This window comes from Mirounga angustirostris, unplaced genomic scaffold (assembly GCF_029215605.1).
Source record: "Mirounga angustirostris isolate CCGP_5_RB_7025 unplaced genomic scaffold, mMirAng1.0.hap1 SCAF_15, whole genome shotgun sequence".
Classification (NCBI taxonomy): domain Eukaryota; kingdom Metazoa; phylum Chordata; class Mammalia; order Carnivora; family Phocidae; genus Mirounga; species Mirounga angustirostris.
In genome coordinates this window covers 11,844,110-11,863,508 of record NW_026991723.1, presented here as the reverse complement: position 1 = coordinate 11,863,508, position 19,399 = coordinate 11,844,110, and the positions used below count along the sequence as shown (strand labels likewise).

General features: G+C 40.8%; 1 protein-coding gene across 5 annotated transcripts in view; it reads right to left on the bottom strand.

The window, feature by feature from the left end:
* Positions 1-1,086: 1,086 nt before the first annotated feature.
* TJP2 (tight junction protein 2) overlaps positions 1,087-19,399 on the bottom strand; it is a 126,734-nt gene continuing 108,421 nt past the window's right edge. For 4 of the 5 annotated variants that reach the window (XM_054509157.2, XM_045882226.3, XM_045882223.3 and 1 more), the window contains 11 exons: positions 17,235-17,445; positions 16,308-16,495; positions 15,766-15,861; positions 15,084-15,163; positions 14,493-14,703; positions 9,136-9,236; positions 7,691-7,903; positions 6,411-6,521; positions 4,739-5,068; positions 3,329-3,414; positions 1,087-2,123 (listed from right to left, as the gene is read on the bottom strand). In XM_054509157.2, the coding sequence (XP_054365132.2) occupies positions 1,958-2,123; positions 3,329-3,414; positions 4,739-5,068; positions 6,411-6,521; positions 7,691-7,903; positions 9,136-9,236; positions 14,493-14,703; positions 15,084-15,163; positions 15,766-15,861; positions 16,308-16,495; positions 17,235-17,445 (1,793 nt within the window). In that variant the 3' untranslated portion in view covers positions 1,087-1,957. The remainder of the gene's footprint in view (positions 2,124-3,328; positions 3,415-4,738; positions 5,069-6,410; positions 6,522-7,690; positions 7,904-9,135; positions 9,237-14,492; positions 14,704-15,083; positions 15,164-15,765; positions 15,862-16,307; positions 16,496-17,234; positions 17,446-19,399) is intronic. The other variant, XM_045882225.3, reaches the window with a different exon arrangement.

The following is a 19,399-nucleotide window of genomic DNA, read 5'->3' as shown; positions in this document are numbered from 1 at the left end:
GATTCATACAAGCCTAAATTCCTAGGCCGTCTTGTTTAACTTCTAAACATCATCTAACTTCTAAACATCTAAACAACCTTTAAAGAGTGAATGTGGGAGTATAAATTGATGCAACTTTTCTAGGAAGCAATTTGGCAGTAGATATTAAGAGCCTTAAAAATGTTCCTTATGCTTTTGCTCAGTAATTCCACTTCTGAGAAGCTACCTGCACAAAAGGATTAAAATGCTGATCATTGATGTACGGAAATGGATTATACACAGAGGTACATCGCATGTAAAAGAGACAAAAAACTGTAAACAATCCAAACTACTAAAGATAGCAGAATTGTCTAGTAATGAAGTCACAGGATATACTATTTTGCAGTTAACTAGCAATGATGCATACCTGAGTTTTAACTATCTGTGAGAAACGTTCATGATAGAATGTTAAATAGAAACAGTAGAAAACGGGTGCCTCGGTGGCTCAGTTGGTTAACCATCTTTTTTTTTTTTTTTAAGAGAATGAGAGAGAGAGAGCACATGAGAGGGGGGAGGGTCCGAGGGAGAAGCAGACTCCCTGCTAAGCAGGGAGCCGGATGCGGGACTCCATCCTAGGACTCCAGGATCATGACCTGAGCCGAAGGCAGTCGCTTAACCAACTGAGCCAGCCAGGCACCCAGCATCTGACTCTTGATTTTGGCTCAGGTCATGATCTCGGGGTCATGAGGATAAGCCCACATGGGGCTCCGCGCTCAGCAGGGAGTCTGCTTGTCCCTCCCCAACCCCTCACCCCAAACCCCCCCCTGCTGTGCTCACCCTCTCTCAAATGAATGAATAAAATCCTTAAAAAAAAAAAGGAGAAAGTAGAAAACAGAACTACAAATACGGTATACCCCTATATACAGACATCCACAAATATGTACTCCGAGGAAATGCACTAAAATTATCTGAAGGATAAGATGCTGGGTAAGTTTCATTTTCTTTTCCACATGGGTCTCCATTTTCATGTTCAGCAAGGAGTGTGTTCTCATTTCATGATCACTAATTGAAATAAAAGTTGCTTTCAGAAATAGAAACGAGTGCAGAAATCTACCACAAAGCAAATCATTGATTGCAGTATCCTTTTTATTAAATTATAAAACTGTTGTCAATACACATACTTTTGGACATACGGTTTTTTGAAGTATCTGCTTTTGTGGAGCACATGGTTTTAAAGGGACAAAAAATTTCTGTACCAATTTCTTGGTTTTCAAGCTATTTAGCACTGGTAACTGAACTACCAAGTATAGCTACTATATATACAGTCAGATTTTATGGAAAATATTACAAAGACAAATGCCTTGAAAAGATGACACAGTGCAGAGAAAACCATAGCTTGTAAGCTGGTAAAAAACTTTAGTCAAAATGTTTTAGTCCTGGGGATTAACATAACATTAAAAAAAAAACACTAGCACATGAAAAAAAAAATGTTTTAGTCCATTATGGCTCTGCATAAAGCTTCAGAGGAAGAAAATTTAAGACACTTCTCATCAAAGGCACTTAGAATTGTAATATTTCTTTGAATTTAGTTTGAGTCTGACAGTATTTTAATTCCTTTTCCACATTCTGTCTCTCACTGAAACAGTCCTCTAAGGCAGATATTGATGAGGGAAAATAGTTATCACTTCTTAATATACTTGTTAAAAACATGCAAATGAATTAATACAGAATTTGGTCCACTGAAACAGGTAGCAGTATCAGACTGTAGTGTTTTTCTTAATTCTGAGCAAAAGGCCATAAACTCCCGAGACCCAGTTGCACAGAGCCTTCAGTTCTTAATCTCCATTGGCTGACCCCTGGGCTCCCCTTGAGGAGACGGGAGTTCAGGTCCCACATCTCCACAGTGTATTTTCACTAGAAAGAACCATCCCGTGGCTCAGTGGGAGCATTGCTCTGAAGCGGTGGCCGTGGAGAGACAGAAGAGTCGGTTCGCAGTCCTCTATAATTCCGTGTCCCGGTACCGGGAAGGCTGGCTGTAATAACCTCGCTTTGAGTGTTCTGACAGCTGCTGGCGGTATTCTTCCTCTTCAGCATCACTGCTGTAACTTCCTCTGGGATCCTGGTAGAGTCTGGAGGGACCTTTCTGGGGCTCAGGTGGCCTGGAACTAACAAAGTGAGAGTGTTAAATGCATCACAGCTTACCCAGGGTTTCTGACTGCCCCGTGGAAGTGCGGCCATGTGCCCAGGACTGACTGCAAACCTCTGAGACACACGCCACACTCTGCTGACAGACCAGGGACACTTTTGGCCCCGCTGCAGGTTCATCATCAGGGAGTAACAGGTTAAGGCCAGTGCCCACGTGGGCAGTGAGTGAGGAAGCCAGCCCTGTGCTCCCTGACCTAAGAATTCCCCCATTGGACCGAGGGTGCCTTCCCCACCTGTGTCTTTGGCTACAAGCTCATCCAGCAGAGTGACTTCTCTTCTAGTTTCAGTAAACTAGGGGCCACCTGGTTGGCTGTACCACGGTTCAATTGTTAAAGAAGACATTTGCCTCTAGTTTTCTATTGCTGTAAAACTAAACTCTAGCTTCCAGTCAGATTGGCCACAAGAAAATGTGACTTGTGTTTTTCTATTCTTGGAAGCAGGACAATCCAGTATTAAAACCTCGACAGGAAGACACTGCCATAATTCCTGTGTTTATGTAGCACTTTAAATATAAAGCATCTTACCAACACTGGTCAATTGATTGTCACCCTCTCTTCAGACTGCACTTCAGCACAAGTGGCCTGACTTTGCTAAGTGATGCAGAGGAATTAAGGAGCTTGACTAAGAGCCAGAATATATTGAATAAGAGCCACAATTAGTATCTAAACCCAGGAATTTTGCTCATGTGCTCTCCCAATACAGTTTAGCATATCTGTGCTTCAGTGTGTCAAAGGGGACTAATTTGAAATGTCAGTGATTACACTTTGTCAGTTTTACTTACAATGAAATTTTGGCTCTATAATCTTTACAATTAAATTTGACTGAATAAGGGGGCGTCTGAGTGGTGCAGTTGGTTAAGCGTCCGACTCTTGATTTCATCTCAGGTCGTGATCTCAGGGTCCTGGGATCGAGCCCTGTGTCTGGCACAGTGCTCACTGTGGAGTTTGCTTGAGATTCTCTCTCCCTCTCCCTCTGCCCCTCTTGCTTGTGCTCTCTCTCTCTCTCTGAAATAAATAAATCTTTAAAAAATTTTTTTTGGACTGAATAAGGTAAATAGTTGGCCAGGAAAAAAAGTTGTCTTGTTACACTGAAAAGTAGGTGAAGAAATTCTTTCTCAGGAGTCCAGGCCCCCTTTTTACACCTAATACTGCTGAGCAGCCCTTACCTTGTGTGCTGGGAAAGGCCAGGGTCTGGCTTGTGTGTTTTGATTGGAACTGCATAGATATCAGGATGCTTCTGAGCAATTTCAATCTGTAGTAATCACAGGGGAAGAAAAAAAGTTAACAAAAGGGAAAAAATGAATAATTGCTGGGTGGCTTGCTGGTTTCTTGCTGGTCCCATTTTCCAATCCCATTTTGAATAGAGGAGGAAAAACAGAAGCAACTCTCTAGTTTTTATGGTTGTATGTGATTGCCTAGTATTACATGTCAAATAAGAAAAATGTTTAAAAGCAATGAAATTCTGCCACATGCTACAACAAGGACAAATACTGTATGATTCCATTTAAATGGGGTTCCTAAGTAGTCAAATTCATGAAGACAGACAGTAGTATGGTGATTACCAGGGATGGGGGAGGGGATAATGGGGGGAGGTTCAGTGAGGAGGGATGAAAAAGTTCTGGAGATGGATGGTGGTGAGGACTGGAGGACACTGTAAATGTACTTAATGCCACTGAACACTTAAAAAATAGTTAAAATGGGGGGCGCCTGGGTGGCTCAGTTGGTTAAGCAACTGCCTTCGGCTCAGATCATGATCCCGGAGTCCGGGGATCGAGTCCCGCATCGGGCTCCCTGCTCGGCAGGGAGCCTGCTTCTCCCTCTGACCCTCCCCCCTCTCATGTGCTCTCTCTCTCTCTCATTCTGTCTCAAATAAATAAAATCTTAAAAAAAAAAAAATAGTTAAAATGGGAAAAAATGGTTAAAATGGTAAATGTTATGTATATTTTACTGCCAAAACAAACAAACAAAACAGAAAAAGAAAAATGCTCAGAAGCACTGCTGCTGTTGTGACGGTCTTAAATGAAGAAAAACTCCCCTATTCACTGGGCAGAGTATGTTCCAGGAGTCTTTACTTACATTCTTCTTTGACTTGTGAAAGTTAGATATGCATATGGTACAAAAATTCAAACAGTATCAAAAAGTACAATCTATGGGCCTTTCATTTTAGCATCCAAGGTTTGCTTGGTTTCTATGGCAAATCTGGGAGCAAATTAAAATTCAGTTACCAAACAAATACAACAATGTTCTAAGGAAAAATAACTTCAGACAGGCACTGATTCTCTTGTCCTACTACTTCCCCATTCCAGAACCTGATCTAAAGTTCTGAGGTATGAAAAGCAGAATCTTTTTCACCTATACCGTTAGGCTTTCTTGATTAGAAGAAAGAGGGACACAGTGATAGCTGGTAATCTGGAAACGGGGATATACACATAGCATGTGCCTGGGGTATCAGGCACGTGAACATCCTCTTCACGTCTGTACCGGGGAAAAAAGGACTGCAAATCATTACATGAAATGAAACTGAACACTTTTACTCTTGACATGCTAAGGCAGTCTAGTAGTTTAAAAACAATTACCCTTGCATTCTGTGCTTCTTGGAGCTCTTGCATTCTCTGTAATCTTGCCTTGTGATCCATCTTCTCAAATATTTTTACTTTGCCCAGGACAGACTTGGGAGTGCCTTCTTGCTCCTCACTGCCCTCTCCCACCTCCTCACACTCTGGGGGAGGGACAGGAGTGGAGGGCTTCAGTATAGACCTTCCAAAGGCAGGTTTTGCTGCAACAGGAGGGGGATAACCTTTGGTAGTTGCCCCGGAAACTTCATTACCAGCAATGGCTGAAGGGTTTGACTTATATTCATGGGATCTGGAGAAGTCAAAGGATTCTTCTCTGTTCTGGGTTTTGGCCTGCAGAGAACAATGAACATATTTTTACCCTGGGCTTTCCATTTATTTTCAAATCTGTATTAGTGATTTAATACACTCCCGTTTCCTGATCAGTTTCCAGAGATGGTCAACAAATACCATTCTGACAAGGAATCAAATACTGCAGGACAAACAGCCACTGGTGGGCATCCTGAGCCCTACCTTGCTTCCTACAAAAAAGTACTAAGAGCTCTAGGAAACCAGGGGGGTGTTGGGGAAGGGCTGGGAGGCCTGCAAGTGTAGAGGCAGATCAGACCTATTTTTGTACTAGAAGAGATTAAGATTAGTATCTTGGAGAAGACCTCAGAACAAGCCAGGGGGATTCAGGATCAAAGAGTGGGATCCTGAATTCACATACCAAGGGTGCATGCCCTAGCCCAGAGGGAAGGCCTCTGTCCAGCCATGAATGAGACTTCAATCCTAGGCCTGCTTGTACATTTTCAGTGATACATTTTATGAGGTCACTTATTTCTGACAGCTCACATAATCAGTGATTACTTTCTTCCTATCTAAAGTATTGAGTTAAATGGAGAAATTTTATTGGGTTATTAGGGAAAGCCTCTATTTATAGATTTGATTCAGAAAGGGGGTCAAAAATGATATGACATACACCATGTGTTATTATTGATTCTGTTCTGAGTAATGATTTAATTTAAAAATAAATTAAGCTGTCCTCATAATGAGAGGCATCATAAACAGTGGTGGTGATTGTTTTCTGTAGTAAATCACCAGTAGGGATTTTCTGCTATCTCTAAATCAGACTGTGGGCAGAAAACTCTAACTGAAAAAGAAAAACAGATTCTGAGATCGGTGCTTCTGGACATTCAGTATTTGTCAAACTTTTATTCTTGCTGAAAGAAAATTTTAAATAAAAAATAATAAATGACGGGACACTTGGGTGGCTCAGTCGGTTAAGCGGCTGCCTTCGGCCCGGGTCATGATCCCAGGGTCCTGGGATCGAGTCCCACATCGGGCTCCTTGCCCAGCAGAGAGCCTGCTTCTCCCTCTCTCTCCTTCTGCTTGTGCTCTGTCAAATAAATAAAATCTTTAAAAAAAATAAAAATAAATGAATAAGTAAATAAATAAATAAAATACCAACAGTTCTAAAACTGTATGCTCTCTTAAAACTGCCTTTCCTTCTTTTCACTCTTCCCTAATTTGGGGGTTCACCCAACAAACCAAAAGACACGTTTTAATAGCAAAAGAGTGAGCCAAAACCATAATTCAACACCATCTCATTGTGTGTGCTCTTCCTGGCTATGCAGGAAGCTGTCCAGGTATCTGCTTATTCTTCCTCCCCATCGTGGGCTTCCCAGCCACATACCTTAGGTGGTTCTGGCTTGAATGCTGGGGGTGGGCTACTGTCCCTAAGTTGATCTCTGCTAGCAGCCCTCCTCATCTGAGCTCGTGGCTCTGGGCTGGGCTTCCTTACGCTCTACAAGACATAAAAGTTCATTCACAACAAGAAGATCCCAGCAAAAAGAAGAGAACACTCATCTACTTTGCTGGACTTCTGCCAAGTTGCAAGAATTCAGAAGCTGAGGTTCTTAACTTGCGTAAATTAGGATACTGACCCAGTGCTTCTTTACTGAAAAGGCAGATATCAGCATATTTCCATTAGCAAATGCTTAAGATTTTTTTTTTTTAACTAGCATCCATTGTAGTAGTCTCTTCCTTTAAAATAATCCCCCCCAAAGTCCTCCTAAAGTCTAAAATCTCTTTTATCACTTACAGCTGTTAATATTTTTAAGCATAAGCTCATCTACCTGTAGCTATTAGCGAGTTAATTTATTCTTTATAACTTGTCTACCGGTATGTACTAATTTTTTGGCCTTGGTGGGTTTTATCCCCCACTCAACTTATTTTTTGGTACTTCTATTTCATAAAGAGTAAAACCATTCACCAAAATGAGCTGACTTGCTAAAGAGAAGTCCACAAAAATAACTATTCAAATATATGGATAACCTCATCTCCATTATCCCAGTGTTCTCTGAGGTGTAACTACTAATTGGTCCTTAGTGCCTGTTGACACGATCTCTAGGATCACAGAAGTTGTCTATTCACTGGTGGATGCAGAGTATGCAGGATCAGATGTATATTTGATCAGAAACTCAATTAAAAAATTGAAGTACAAGAGAGAAGGAAACTGATGGGGAAATACTTAGGAGTTTTGGCAAGATTAGAAAGGTTAAAGGTAGGATGGATAAGAAAAAGCAAGGATACCTAAAAGTACAAAGAAACCTAATCAAAGGTTACAAGTAAATACAACAAAATTGTATTTAAAAATGTTCCACTTGTAATTTGACAGCTGGCACATAAAGCTGTTTAGCGAATCCACCATGCTCGAGAACATCAGTGTGATGAGTGCTGATCACTCAACCTCGCCCAGCATGTCGTTCCTGTCTGGCTTTCCCATGAGCCACAAATGCTATTGTACAGGCATTGACTTAGCATCAGAAACCCCCTAAAAGTCATCTGTTCCAGCTCTAAGGAATACCTTCCACAGCACCCTGAATAAACAGCTGTCCAGAAGAATTCAAGTGAAACAGCAGAAACTCCTTTTCCTGCTCATGGCCTCACAGCCTGTGGCCTGACTCGCCTCACCTCCTCATGCTGCACCGGCTCCGAGGACCGGGTGATGGAAGACACCAGTGGCTCCTCAGCTGGCTCATCCAGCTCATTGTCAGTGTAGGCGCCTCCTTCGCCGTCGGTGTCTTCAAAGTCACTGATGAGGCGGCTGTCGCAACTCAGATAGTCTGCACCCATGGCAGTTAAGTAGGACATGCGGTCTTCAGGGTCATCATCCATCCCTTCCATCTAGAGGAATTTGTTTCGGAGGGTCAGTGGGGCCAACATGGCTCCTGGGAGTGGGGACTCAAGAAAATTCCCAAGGGCACAGCCAAGTGACTGAAACTTTGACATGTTCTAGAAAGGGAAGTCAGCTTTATTTTCCTTAAATCACTTGGCTTGAGATTACTATGTTGACTTTTTGTGCAGGGATTCAAACTAGGAACCCACCACCCTATCTATCCTTACTACCATCCTGTATCCCAATACTGAGCCATGCTTCCTCAGATTGTTGTGCTTCTCTTCAAGACTTTGAGCTCCTTTCAAGCTTTTTCTGCTAATACTGTCTCTTGTAATAATATACACTGCCTGGTGCTGCATACCTCTCCATTCCTCCGCAAGATTCTCAAATCCTTGAGGAAGGAAGCTGTGTCCTGTTCAACCTGTTCTCACAAAGGAGGCTATAGCACAGAACCTCAGCAGGCTGTAAGCACTCAGAAGATGCTAGACACCTTGACTAAATATGCAGTTTCCAAAGGGCAAGACTAGGACTCAACAATCTAATTGGTTAACTGAGTCATTTTCGCAACAAAATCTTCCTCTGACCTCTCACAAACTAGTTCAATTCAGCTGGACTACAGAATACTAGCACCAAAGCCTTAGAACCACAAGAAATTGTATAATCTCTTGCTTCCTCCCTTCAGTAGAACTATGGGTAAACTACCTGCAAGGATGAGAAGCTAGCCAATTTTAGAAGCCTACACAAGGTTCCGAGCACCCTCTTACCAACCTACTCGAATTCCAAATTCCTAGGACACATTCTCCTCCAATCTTCTAAGCAAATGATTCCAACTCTGCTAGCTTTTCCTTTTTTTTAAAAATAATTTTTAAATGTATTCTCCATGACCCTTATCTTCACCTCTCCCTTCCATGCTGACTTTCCCATATCCTTAGTAAGAAAGCTGTGGAGCTCAGCACAAGATCTTGTAAGCTCTGATTAGTGTGCTTGGAATACAACACTAGTTACTACGTTAAAAGTAAAAGGGAAGTGAATGTAGGGTCACATACATCACATTCTACTTTTCTTTGAAAAGTCCCTTCATTTTATTACTTTTTCAGAGAATTTGTAAAATTTCAAACTTGGTTAGCACATATGCTGGAATCACTTCAAATGGGCATGGTTTGACTACATTCACTACCCTCCTGAGAAAAGATTCAGAACATGGACTCTCACCTCGTAGCAGAGTATCTATGCCACATACCTTTCCTTCAGAGACCCAAACTGCTTCTCCTTGCTGATGCTGAATTGTGTCCTTCAAGCTTCCAAACCAGCTATCATTGGCTGAATTTAGGTTGATAGTAGCTATAGAAATGTAAACAAAAGGTTTGCATCAATTTCCACAGGAATGTTTATTAAAAATGCTACTTCACATAATTTTACTCATTTTTGTCATATTTGAATTAAAACTTTGGCAAATCCAAGAGAAAGTACACACATATTTGAAAAATAAATCCCTTTAGTTGAATGTAATTACAACCATTACTGCTCTAGTTGTTGGGAGATTACATTACAGATGAATGTTCTAAAGCCAAAAATGAATTACTTTCTTTTCAGAATGTCTATTTTTCAGAAAAGCTACCTTTAAAAGATATGTTTAACAATTGTGTTTTTAGGAGCAAAGAAAACACATCTAAAACCTAAAAGTACTGCATTTTTAAGATCGTTACATAGGCATGGATGTTATAAATAAGAAAAGCATACACAAATTTACTGTTGGGTATCTCCAAAAAAAAATACTAAAGGTAACATTTAAGTTATATAATTTTGACAGGCTTAAATATTTTAGAATATGTATACAGATTAACCGAACTCTACAGGTGTGTATTTAAAGAATATGTATTTTCTATTCAGAACGAAATATACCTTATATAATAGTACTGTGGATCAACCAAGCACTTTTCCAAATACCTTACATGGATGAGCTCATTTCTTGTTTATCCAAACCTTAAAAAGTAGGTATCACTGCTGTCCCCATTTTACAGAAGAGAAATTGAGGCACAGTACTGAGAGTATCTAGCCCAAGGCCTCACACCAAACAAGTGAAGAAACCTAGATACAAGCTCAGAAGTTTGCTTTTAGAACCTATGGCCTTAGCCACCATAGAGCACAGCCCATCTAAAAACAAATACAAGGGCGCCTAGGTGGCTCAGATGGTTAAGTGTCTGCCTTCGGCTCAGGTCATGATCCTGGGGTCCTGGGATCGAGTCCTGCATCGGGATCCCTGCACCTTGGGGAGCCTGCTTCTCCCTCTGCCTCTCATGAATAAATAAATAAAATCTTTAAAAATAATAAATATAAAAACAAACACAAAATACCAACCAAGTAAAACATATGCAGTCGTTCTCCAGCAATATGAATTTATGGACCTAACAGGGATAAAATGGTCAAGCAAATTGCTCCAGAATAATAAATTAAGTCGGGCCTAAAATAATCAGACTGCAGGTAAATTAGGATTTTTTTTTAAACTGTGTCATAGCCTTTTAATAAAGGATATGACATTATGTGTAGCACCCAAACGAAAACTAGGGCTTGGTAAAAGTTAGGCCCCCTGGTCCATCTATCCTGAAGTCTGTGTAATGCTATATACATACGTACGTGTGTGTGTGTGTGTGTGTGTGTGTGTAGCCAAAAAAGAACCATAAAGCAATTTGTAAGCAATTATGTTCCTTCTGAATAACCTGTACTACCATTCTTTCATTTAAAATGTTCTAACCCTGACCGTGGAAAGTCCTGAATGAGCTTAGAATTTCCTTCATATCAGTTATTTATAGCATTAGAATAAGCTGATACATTGCACAACTCAAGGAACATTAACCTTGATTCCTTGGGCTTTTGTATCCTGATCACTGCACTTTGCAAAGATTTTTATTTTTTTTTTTAAAGATTTTATTTATTTGACAGAGACAAAGTGAGAGAAGGAACACAAGCAGAGGGCGTGGGAGAGGGAGAAGCAGGCTTCCCACTAAGCAGGGAGCCCGATGCGGGGCTCGATCCCAGGACTCTGGTGGAATCATGACCTGAGCTGAAGGCAGATGCTTAACAGCTGAGCCACCCAGGCACCCCTGCACTTTGCAAAGATTATTGTGCTCTTGGGTAAAATATGATGCCATAGTATTTAAATATGGAAGTGAGATTATACACCCCAGAAACAAAATGAGTGGTTTGCAGTAAATGTATACATTAAGCTGCTTTTTGAGCTTTATGTTGGAGTTATTTAAGATGAATATAATCTGTATTTATTGTGAGGAAAACCTAAAGTTAAAAGGGCCATTTATGAAATGAAGAAAATATGTTCATGCCTCCTGATACAATGAAAAAGTCATAAGACCTTACTGAATTCACACTGAATCAAGTATATGGGAAAATAAAAAAAAAACCAAACCCTCATAGTAGCTAATTTCTTAAGCCCCCTATAAAGGTAACACAGACTAAGCTGGTACCATCCAATTCATGCACTTGACCTACTTTTAAGATGTGGGTGGCACAACTTGATATTGCCTTCCCTTGCCGTCAAGTACCTTTGGTTTACTGTTGGCTTTTGCTCATTAGGTTTTTCAGATTCTTTGTGAGCATTATTATACGCTATATGTATGAGTTAATTCCTGTTGCTCCCAACCTCTGGACTAGGCCTAAATCCCTTGGATAGGCCTAATGTATCTCTCAAACTCCAGACAGTGAATTATCTAAAGAATCTGCACTCAGCCTCTCTGTCTTGGCTGGGAGTCCTGGGACTCTGAGGGCATCCATTTCCAGCCCCAGCACAAGTATGGTCATTACTCCCTCCCCAGCCAAGGAGGGTGTTGGGAAGTGCCAAGTGCAACAGCAGAAGGTGATATGTATGGCTGGATGGGTAGGGAGAAAGTGGAATGACTGTGAAGGATACTGGCTTTCTTTTTAGAATGATGAAAACATCCTAAAATTGATTGTGGTGATGGCTGTACAGCTCTGAATATACTAAAAACCACTGAACTGTACACTTTAAATGGGTAAATTATAGGGTATATAAATTAAATCTCAATAAACCTATTCATGTGGCAGGTACCCCTCTAAACGAGCAACCATCAACCAAGGTGCCCCAGCCAGAGGACAGCACCTTTGTCTGCTTCCTCTGGTTACCAGTCTCTATATTCCCTTGGGAAACCAAGAATTGGCTACTGCAGTTGGGGTTTTTTCAGCTGGTACAAGTTTCACTTTTTCCCTCAAGTCTTTTCAAAGACTGTAATGACATGGAACTATTTTTTTTAACATGTAATATTGAAAGATAATAAAATAGGTTTAATATCACTAATAATAATCAGTAGCCTTTGTTTAGGACTTACAGAGTCCCAGGACTGACCTGTAAAAATTTCACATTACTGAAAACTGGGGAAGCTGATAAAGTGTGAGAATATCCTGTGGTACTTGAAAAATCCCACAGTTTCACATAAATGGTGGCCCTGCTTGGGTTTCTCAGTCCACAGTTCCATTTCATTGGTCTTCAAACCATGAACGGAGTACTTCAGGAATTTCAAGAAAACATGTAATTCAAACCTTATGTTTGGAAAAATAACTGTGATAAGCACACACTAAAGCATTCTGTAAGGAAGGGCAGCCTAACATTTTAACTTACAATGATAATTAACTCGCTTTGGGGCAGATCTCAGAATAAAGCTTCCCTTGTCATCTCCACTTAACGGAGGAGTACCTTGAGTTTGCAAGGGGAGTCATTTTAATATTGTCATAATTAAATACTCCTCTGCGGGAAACGGAAGCTTCTCATTACTGTGCAACAAGGGAAAAATAGGATATTGAGCCTGGGGAGACCACCTGCAACCTGGATTTTGAATTACTGTATTCATCAGCTCAGTTCTATTCTTCCTACTCTTAAGTCAAAAAAAAATGCCGTAAGTTTATTTCCCTTTCTGGTATCTCCTATCCTCACATGAACCCCAAATTCAACTCTAAAGCAAGCCCCTAGTCATTCAGTTGACTTAAGCAAAGGTGGGCGGAGGGGATGAAGGGATAGGTTTAATATCAGTCACAACCTTGCAGGTCTTGGTTAAGTGGATGAATTATCTGTTAAATGGAGGAATTACACTCTATGACCCTTTCTGGCATTAAAAAATACATTTGTGCTGTAACATACAGAAAAGTGGACACACACAGTCAGAGACACCACAGTGTTATCTGGGCTCAGCCATACTAGACGTGTGACCTTGCAGAAGTTGCTGGCCTTTCTTACGGTCCAATGAGCAAACATGAAAGGCTGACCACTGTTAGCTACTGCTATAATAAAAATAGTAATAATATTATTACCGTAAGTAGTAGCAGAAGTAAAAACAACAGAGGAAACATTATGTATGAATGTATCAAAAACACAAGCTCTTAAGACTCTACATTCACAAAAACCCAGTTTTATTATAGACCACTCTCTCCTGTACCTGTCAGTTTCAGCATTTCACCACAGTGGTAAACAGTGCATCTCTTTAACAAGAGAAGCCACTGACAATAAAACAAGAGTCCAGTGTGGACATACATTCATCTACTCGCCACTCGCCACCCGCCCCCTCCCTCCCTCCCCAGTGTCAGATCCGCTAGAAATGACCTAAGTAGAGGGAGAGCAGCATTGAACTCAAAAGGCTGTCGTTATCCTAAGGATGTTCTATCCATACAGTCCCTTCATGCTGCTTCCACAAAACTGCTTGACCAAAAACTTGACATAACCCTTTTAAACCCTGATTTATACCACATTCACAGAACTAGTCACATATATAGGTCTTGCATATATTCAGTTACTAAACATGCTACATTCTTAGATTATTTTACTTCTATAAGGAATAGCAGCAATGGGTCTTAATATCAGGAACTTAAAAAAATTCTATTATGTGAAATTTTAACCATATACAGAGAGAACATGATCTTCCTTGTCTACATTACCCAGCTTCCACAACTGTCAACTCTTGGCCAGTCTTGTCTATATCCCCACCCACTCTCCTCACCAAAGATAATGTAAGCAAATGTTAGGCATCATATTAGGTCATCCATAAATATTTTATTTAGTATACATTTCTAGAAGATAAAGACTCTTTATTTTTAAACATAATCACAGTATCATTTATTATCCTAAAAATGAGAGTAATAAATCCTCAATATCATCTAATACACAGAGTGTTCAAGTTTCTATTTTGGGGACCATTTTAAATAATGAAACCAAGTTCCTACCACTCTGTTAGTGCACACATTATGGTAAATAGAGAACAGTGATAGAATCTATATAGAGATGTGGGTGTTAGATGGTGCGTTGGGCTCAATCACTGGCCTGCAGTCCCACACAAAATTTTGAACCCATCAAAATGACCAATTTTTGCATGTCATGGATCTTTACGATCATTTTCAATCTAAATTAAATATATAAATGCCATGAGTCTAGTTATCATTTTATAGGATCAGTTTCTTTTCAAAGAGTCATGAATAGGATTTCAGATTACTCTTCTTCAGATTATTTGCTTATTTCTTCCATTCTTCAATTCTCTGTTTCCCACTGTGGAGCAAAGAGACAACATTTTAAATTTCACTTACCTGTAAAAAGATGTGCACAAGTTTTTTTAAGCTTGTTGGCTTGATCATATAACTTCCGAGAACTTTTGTTGGACGTTGGATTCAACCTCTGTCTCAAGGTTTTGACACCTTGTCTAGAGTCTGGGTTGAAAAAAATCACAATCGGGAACCACTGAGTATAATTCAACAGGTCCACAGCTTTAGGAGTCACATCCAATAGTGCATGCTTATCCTGTTAGAAATGGGGAAAAGTTATGTAAATGAGTATGTAAAGTCACAGAGCAGCAAAGAGTTTGTCTTAAGGATACATCAGGTAAAACTTGTCAGTTTAAACCAAAAAGCAGAAAACAATTTCCTCCACATTATGCCCACTTCTGAGTAAACGAATTAACAGGTTATTTGGTATAATGTTGAGAACTCTGAAAAAAACCAGTATATCACTGCCACTGAACATCAACTGGTTTCCACACAATGCAACAGCTTACGTTTATATTCATTTTTTTATCATTAACATTTAATGATTATTAAAATACAGATTCTGTTCCAAAAAGACTGCGGCAAACTGTGACCCAATTCTTTCTGACAACATGGCCTTTGGATGAGCTTCCTCACCTGTTCGATAATTTGCCGCACAGTATTTAACCGCACCACCCCACTGGATTTCTCAGATCCTGCATCTTTTGGTTCTGTTTCTGCAAAAGCAAAACAAAGAGCTAAGTAATTTTTTTTAGAAATCAGGACCAAAGACTCCAACCCAGCATCAGCAATGATGGAACATCTGACATCAGGAGCCGCCCTGAAGAGACCATGAAAAGGGCCCACACCACCTCTTTAAGTGAAATCTAATCATGAGGAAGGAGGCAGTCTGACAGGTGAGACAGGGGCTTGGACTCTGCAAGATAGCAAGATAGAAAATGAGGTAGAAAACAGGAGGATTCTAGAAAGACATAAACAGACTATATACTAAGTATTACTATATCATTGTTAAATTTCCTGGCTGTGATGATGTAGTGTGGTTGTACAGGAGAAGAATGTCCTTGTGCTGAGGAGATTCACATGGGTAAAAAATGTTATAATGTCTGCAACTTAATTTCAAACGGCTCAAAAGAAATTTTTTAAATCGTGTAAGTGTCTATGTCTATGGTAGGGGATGTATAAGGCAAAACTTTTTGATCGGTGACAGTGACTCCATGCGCAGGATATGTGGGCATTCATTATTTTTTTCATTTATCCTGTGTATTAGATATTTTTCAAAATAAAAATTGGGAGAGAAAAAAATCATCAACAGACTTACTAGCAGTTTGGAACAGGTCCGGTAACTCATTTGCCAACTTTTCCAGTGCTATATCTGCTATAGGGCCAAATAAGACCACAGGTCTCTTGAAACCAGCTGAAATGAGACAAGAAAGGCCATGGAAACACATTTCCTCAGCTACTAAGATAAGAAGCAAAAGTATTTTACAGGCTAGTGATAACATGACTAAATGAAGAAATTGTGTTCTCCCTCCCCCAATTCAGCCCTGCTCTTTTCTGAAGAATATGCCTCACTCCTCTCTCCAGGACCAAAAATAACTTTGCTATTGGTAATATATATAAATTTCTGAATGGTAGTATTAAAAGCAATTACTGAAGACGTGGAAATACACCGCCTTGTAGGAATCTACACAGCTCACTTTTTTGAAAGTCTTATTTCATGTATGAATATGATAACACTCTAGCCTGGCTTTGGTTTAAGTAGTATGGTAAGTTTGAACCTGACTATTACAGTCTGAAAATGAAGAAAAACAGGCTCAGAGCCCAGTCAGATCATTTCCTGGCCCCACTTGGCTTTCTTACCTTCTCGCAGCAAAACCCTCTCATAAGCCGGGAACTTGGTGCTAACTGACACAACAGCTGTTAGATCTTCCCGACTCTTCCTTAAGTTTTTCTTCACACCAGATCTCTGGCCACGCATTCTCCAGAAATCTGCTCTGTCCCCAGCATTGTCTCTCTGGGCATTCTGAACGCTGGCCATTTGTTCAGCTCTGAGAGAAGAAACCACAGATAGTAAATCTCTAAAGCCAGAAAATGCACAAATGAAGTTAAAATTAACCAAAACCAGTCAATGTTGTTTATGAACTTGGATTACAGAAGATGCAGCTTGAGACTGGAAAAAGTTTCACAGAGTGGGAAATGTGGGAACTTTCTTTACCCAGTGGAAGCAGAGAAAGGCTGGGTGCCCATAACATCTACCAGAAATAGCTCAGTAACATAATAAACTTGGCTCATTCTGGTAGGCTGGTATACAGTAAACATAACCAAAATGCCTGCCAAAGTACAATTATCTTTCTTACTTTCCCCAGTCAGCCAACCAACAAGTGTTAACTGGGGCGCATAAGCCTCTCCCAAGGCTGGGAGCCAGACAGTGGTCAAGCGCAACTCGTCTCTGAGAGCTGTGTCGATGCACTCCAGCCACTCTGGCACCTGTTTGTGTGCCGTGCGAGGTATGCTGTGCGAGGTAGCAGACTCTCCATAGCAAACTGTTTAAACACCAGCCAGGGGTAACAACCAACGACATGATGCTAACTAAATACAGCAAACCAGTTGGTGGCTATCTCACAGTCCCAGGCCACTTCTCATGAACCAGAAGTAGGTGATGGGAGAGGACACAAAGGCAAATGATGAAGTCATGTGGGGCTTCCTCTCTGAGCAGGAAAGGGACTGTAATTGATTTATGGGGGGAAAGCTTAAGAGAGGTGTATGGGAGTACGTGATCTCAGATACCTGCTTTTGTTGGGGATTAAACCTTTCTCCAATTCGTTTCCAATCCTCACAGCCAGCCAGTGGCCCAGCTTGCCATCGTACAGCGTATCTACGACTCGGAAGACCTCCCCCCTGGTGAAGGCCAGGCTCTGTGGGGTTTCCTTCTCACATTCAAAGTGGCTTCTTATAAAAAATGAATCCCCTCTGCCACAAGCCAGGATGTCTCTATACACTGAAAAACAAAAGCATTCTTGTATGTTGCAGTCTGCTTAGCCAGAGGTCTTTTCTTGAAGAGTTACCAGCTTCTTCTATTTCTATCACCCTTTTTACTTCTCTTCATTTAGTAAACTCAGTGGACAGGCCGTATGGGAATCAGGACTCAAACAGGAAGAAGTTAGATTTCATTAGTTGCTGTGATGGTTAATTTTGTGTGTCAACTTGACTGGGCCACAGGGCGCCCAGATAGTTGGTCAGACATTCTGTATGTGTAACTGAGGGTATTATGGAATGAGATTAACATTTAAATTGGTAGACTGAGTAAAACAGATTGTGCTCCTACTGGGTATTTACCCCAAAGATACAAATGTAGTGAACCGAAGGGGTACGTGCACCCCAATGTTTATAGCAGCAATGTCCACAACAGCCAAACTGTGGGAAGAGTCAACATGTCCATCAACAAATAAATGGATAAAGATGTGGTATATATATAGAATGGAACATTATGCAGCCATCAAACAAACCCAAAATCTTGCCATTTACAACAACATGGATAGAACTAGAGGATATTATGCTAAGCGAAATAAGTCAATCAGAGAAAGACAGGTATCATATGATCTCCCTGATATGAGGAATTTGAGAAACAAGGCAGAGGATCATAGGGGAAGGGAGGGAAAAATGAAACAAGACAAAACCCGAGACAGAGACAAACCATAAGAGACTCTTAATCTCAGGAAACAAACTGAGGTTTGCTGGAGTGGTGGGGGGTGAGAGGGATGGGGTGGCTGGGTGATGGACACTGGGAAGAGTATGTGCTATGGTGAGCACTGTGAATTACGTTAAGACTGATGAATCACAGACCTGTACCCCTGAAACAAATATGCATTATATGTTTAAAAAAAAAAAGCTAGTAGGAAGGGAAAAATGAAGGGGGGGGAATCAGAGGGGGAGACAAACCATGAGAGACTATGGACTCTGAGAAACAAACTGAGGGTTTTAGAGGGGAGGGGGTGGGGGGACGGGTTAGCCTGGTAATGGGTATTAAAGAGGGCACGTACTGCATGGAGCACTGGGTGTTATACGCAAACAATGAATCATGGAACACTACATCAAAAACTAATGATGTATGAAAAAGTGCTCAATATCGCTCGGCATCAGGGAAATCCAAATCAAAACCTCAATGAGATACCACCTCACACTAGTCAGAATGGCTAAAATTAACAAGTCAGGAAACGACAGATGTTGGCGGGGACGCGGAGAAAGGGGAACCCTCCTACACTGTTGGTGGGAATGCAAGCTGGTGCAGCCACTCTGGAAAACTGTATGGAGGTTCCTCAAAAAGTTGAAAATAGAGCTCTACCATATGATCCAGCAATTGCACTACTGGGTATTTACCCCAAAGATACAAAAGTAGGGATCCGAAGGGGTACGTGCACCCCGATGTTTATAGCAGCAATGTCCACAATAGCCAAACTGTGGAAAGAGCCAAGATGTCCATCGACAGATGAATGGATAAAGAAGATGTGGTATATATATACAATGGAATATTATGCAGCCATCAAAAGGAATGAGATCTTGCCATTTGCAACGATGTGGATGGAACTGGAGGGTATTACGTTGAGTGAAATAAGTCAAACAGAGAAAGACATGTATCATATGATCTCACTGATATGAGGAATTCTTGATCGCAGGAAACAAACTGAGGGTTGCTGGAGTGGGGGGTGGGGTGGGAGGGATGGGGTGACTGGGTGATAGACACTGGGGAGGGGATGTGCTCTGGTAAGCGCTGTGAATTGTGCAAGACTGTTGAATCTCAGATCTGTACCTCTGAAACAAATAATGCAATATATGTTAAGAAAAAAAAAAAGAAGAAGAAGGTAACGGGAGGGGAAGAATGAAGGGGGGGAAATCGGAGGGGTAGACGAACCATGAGAGACGATGGACTCTGAAAAACAAACAGGGTTCTAGAG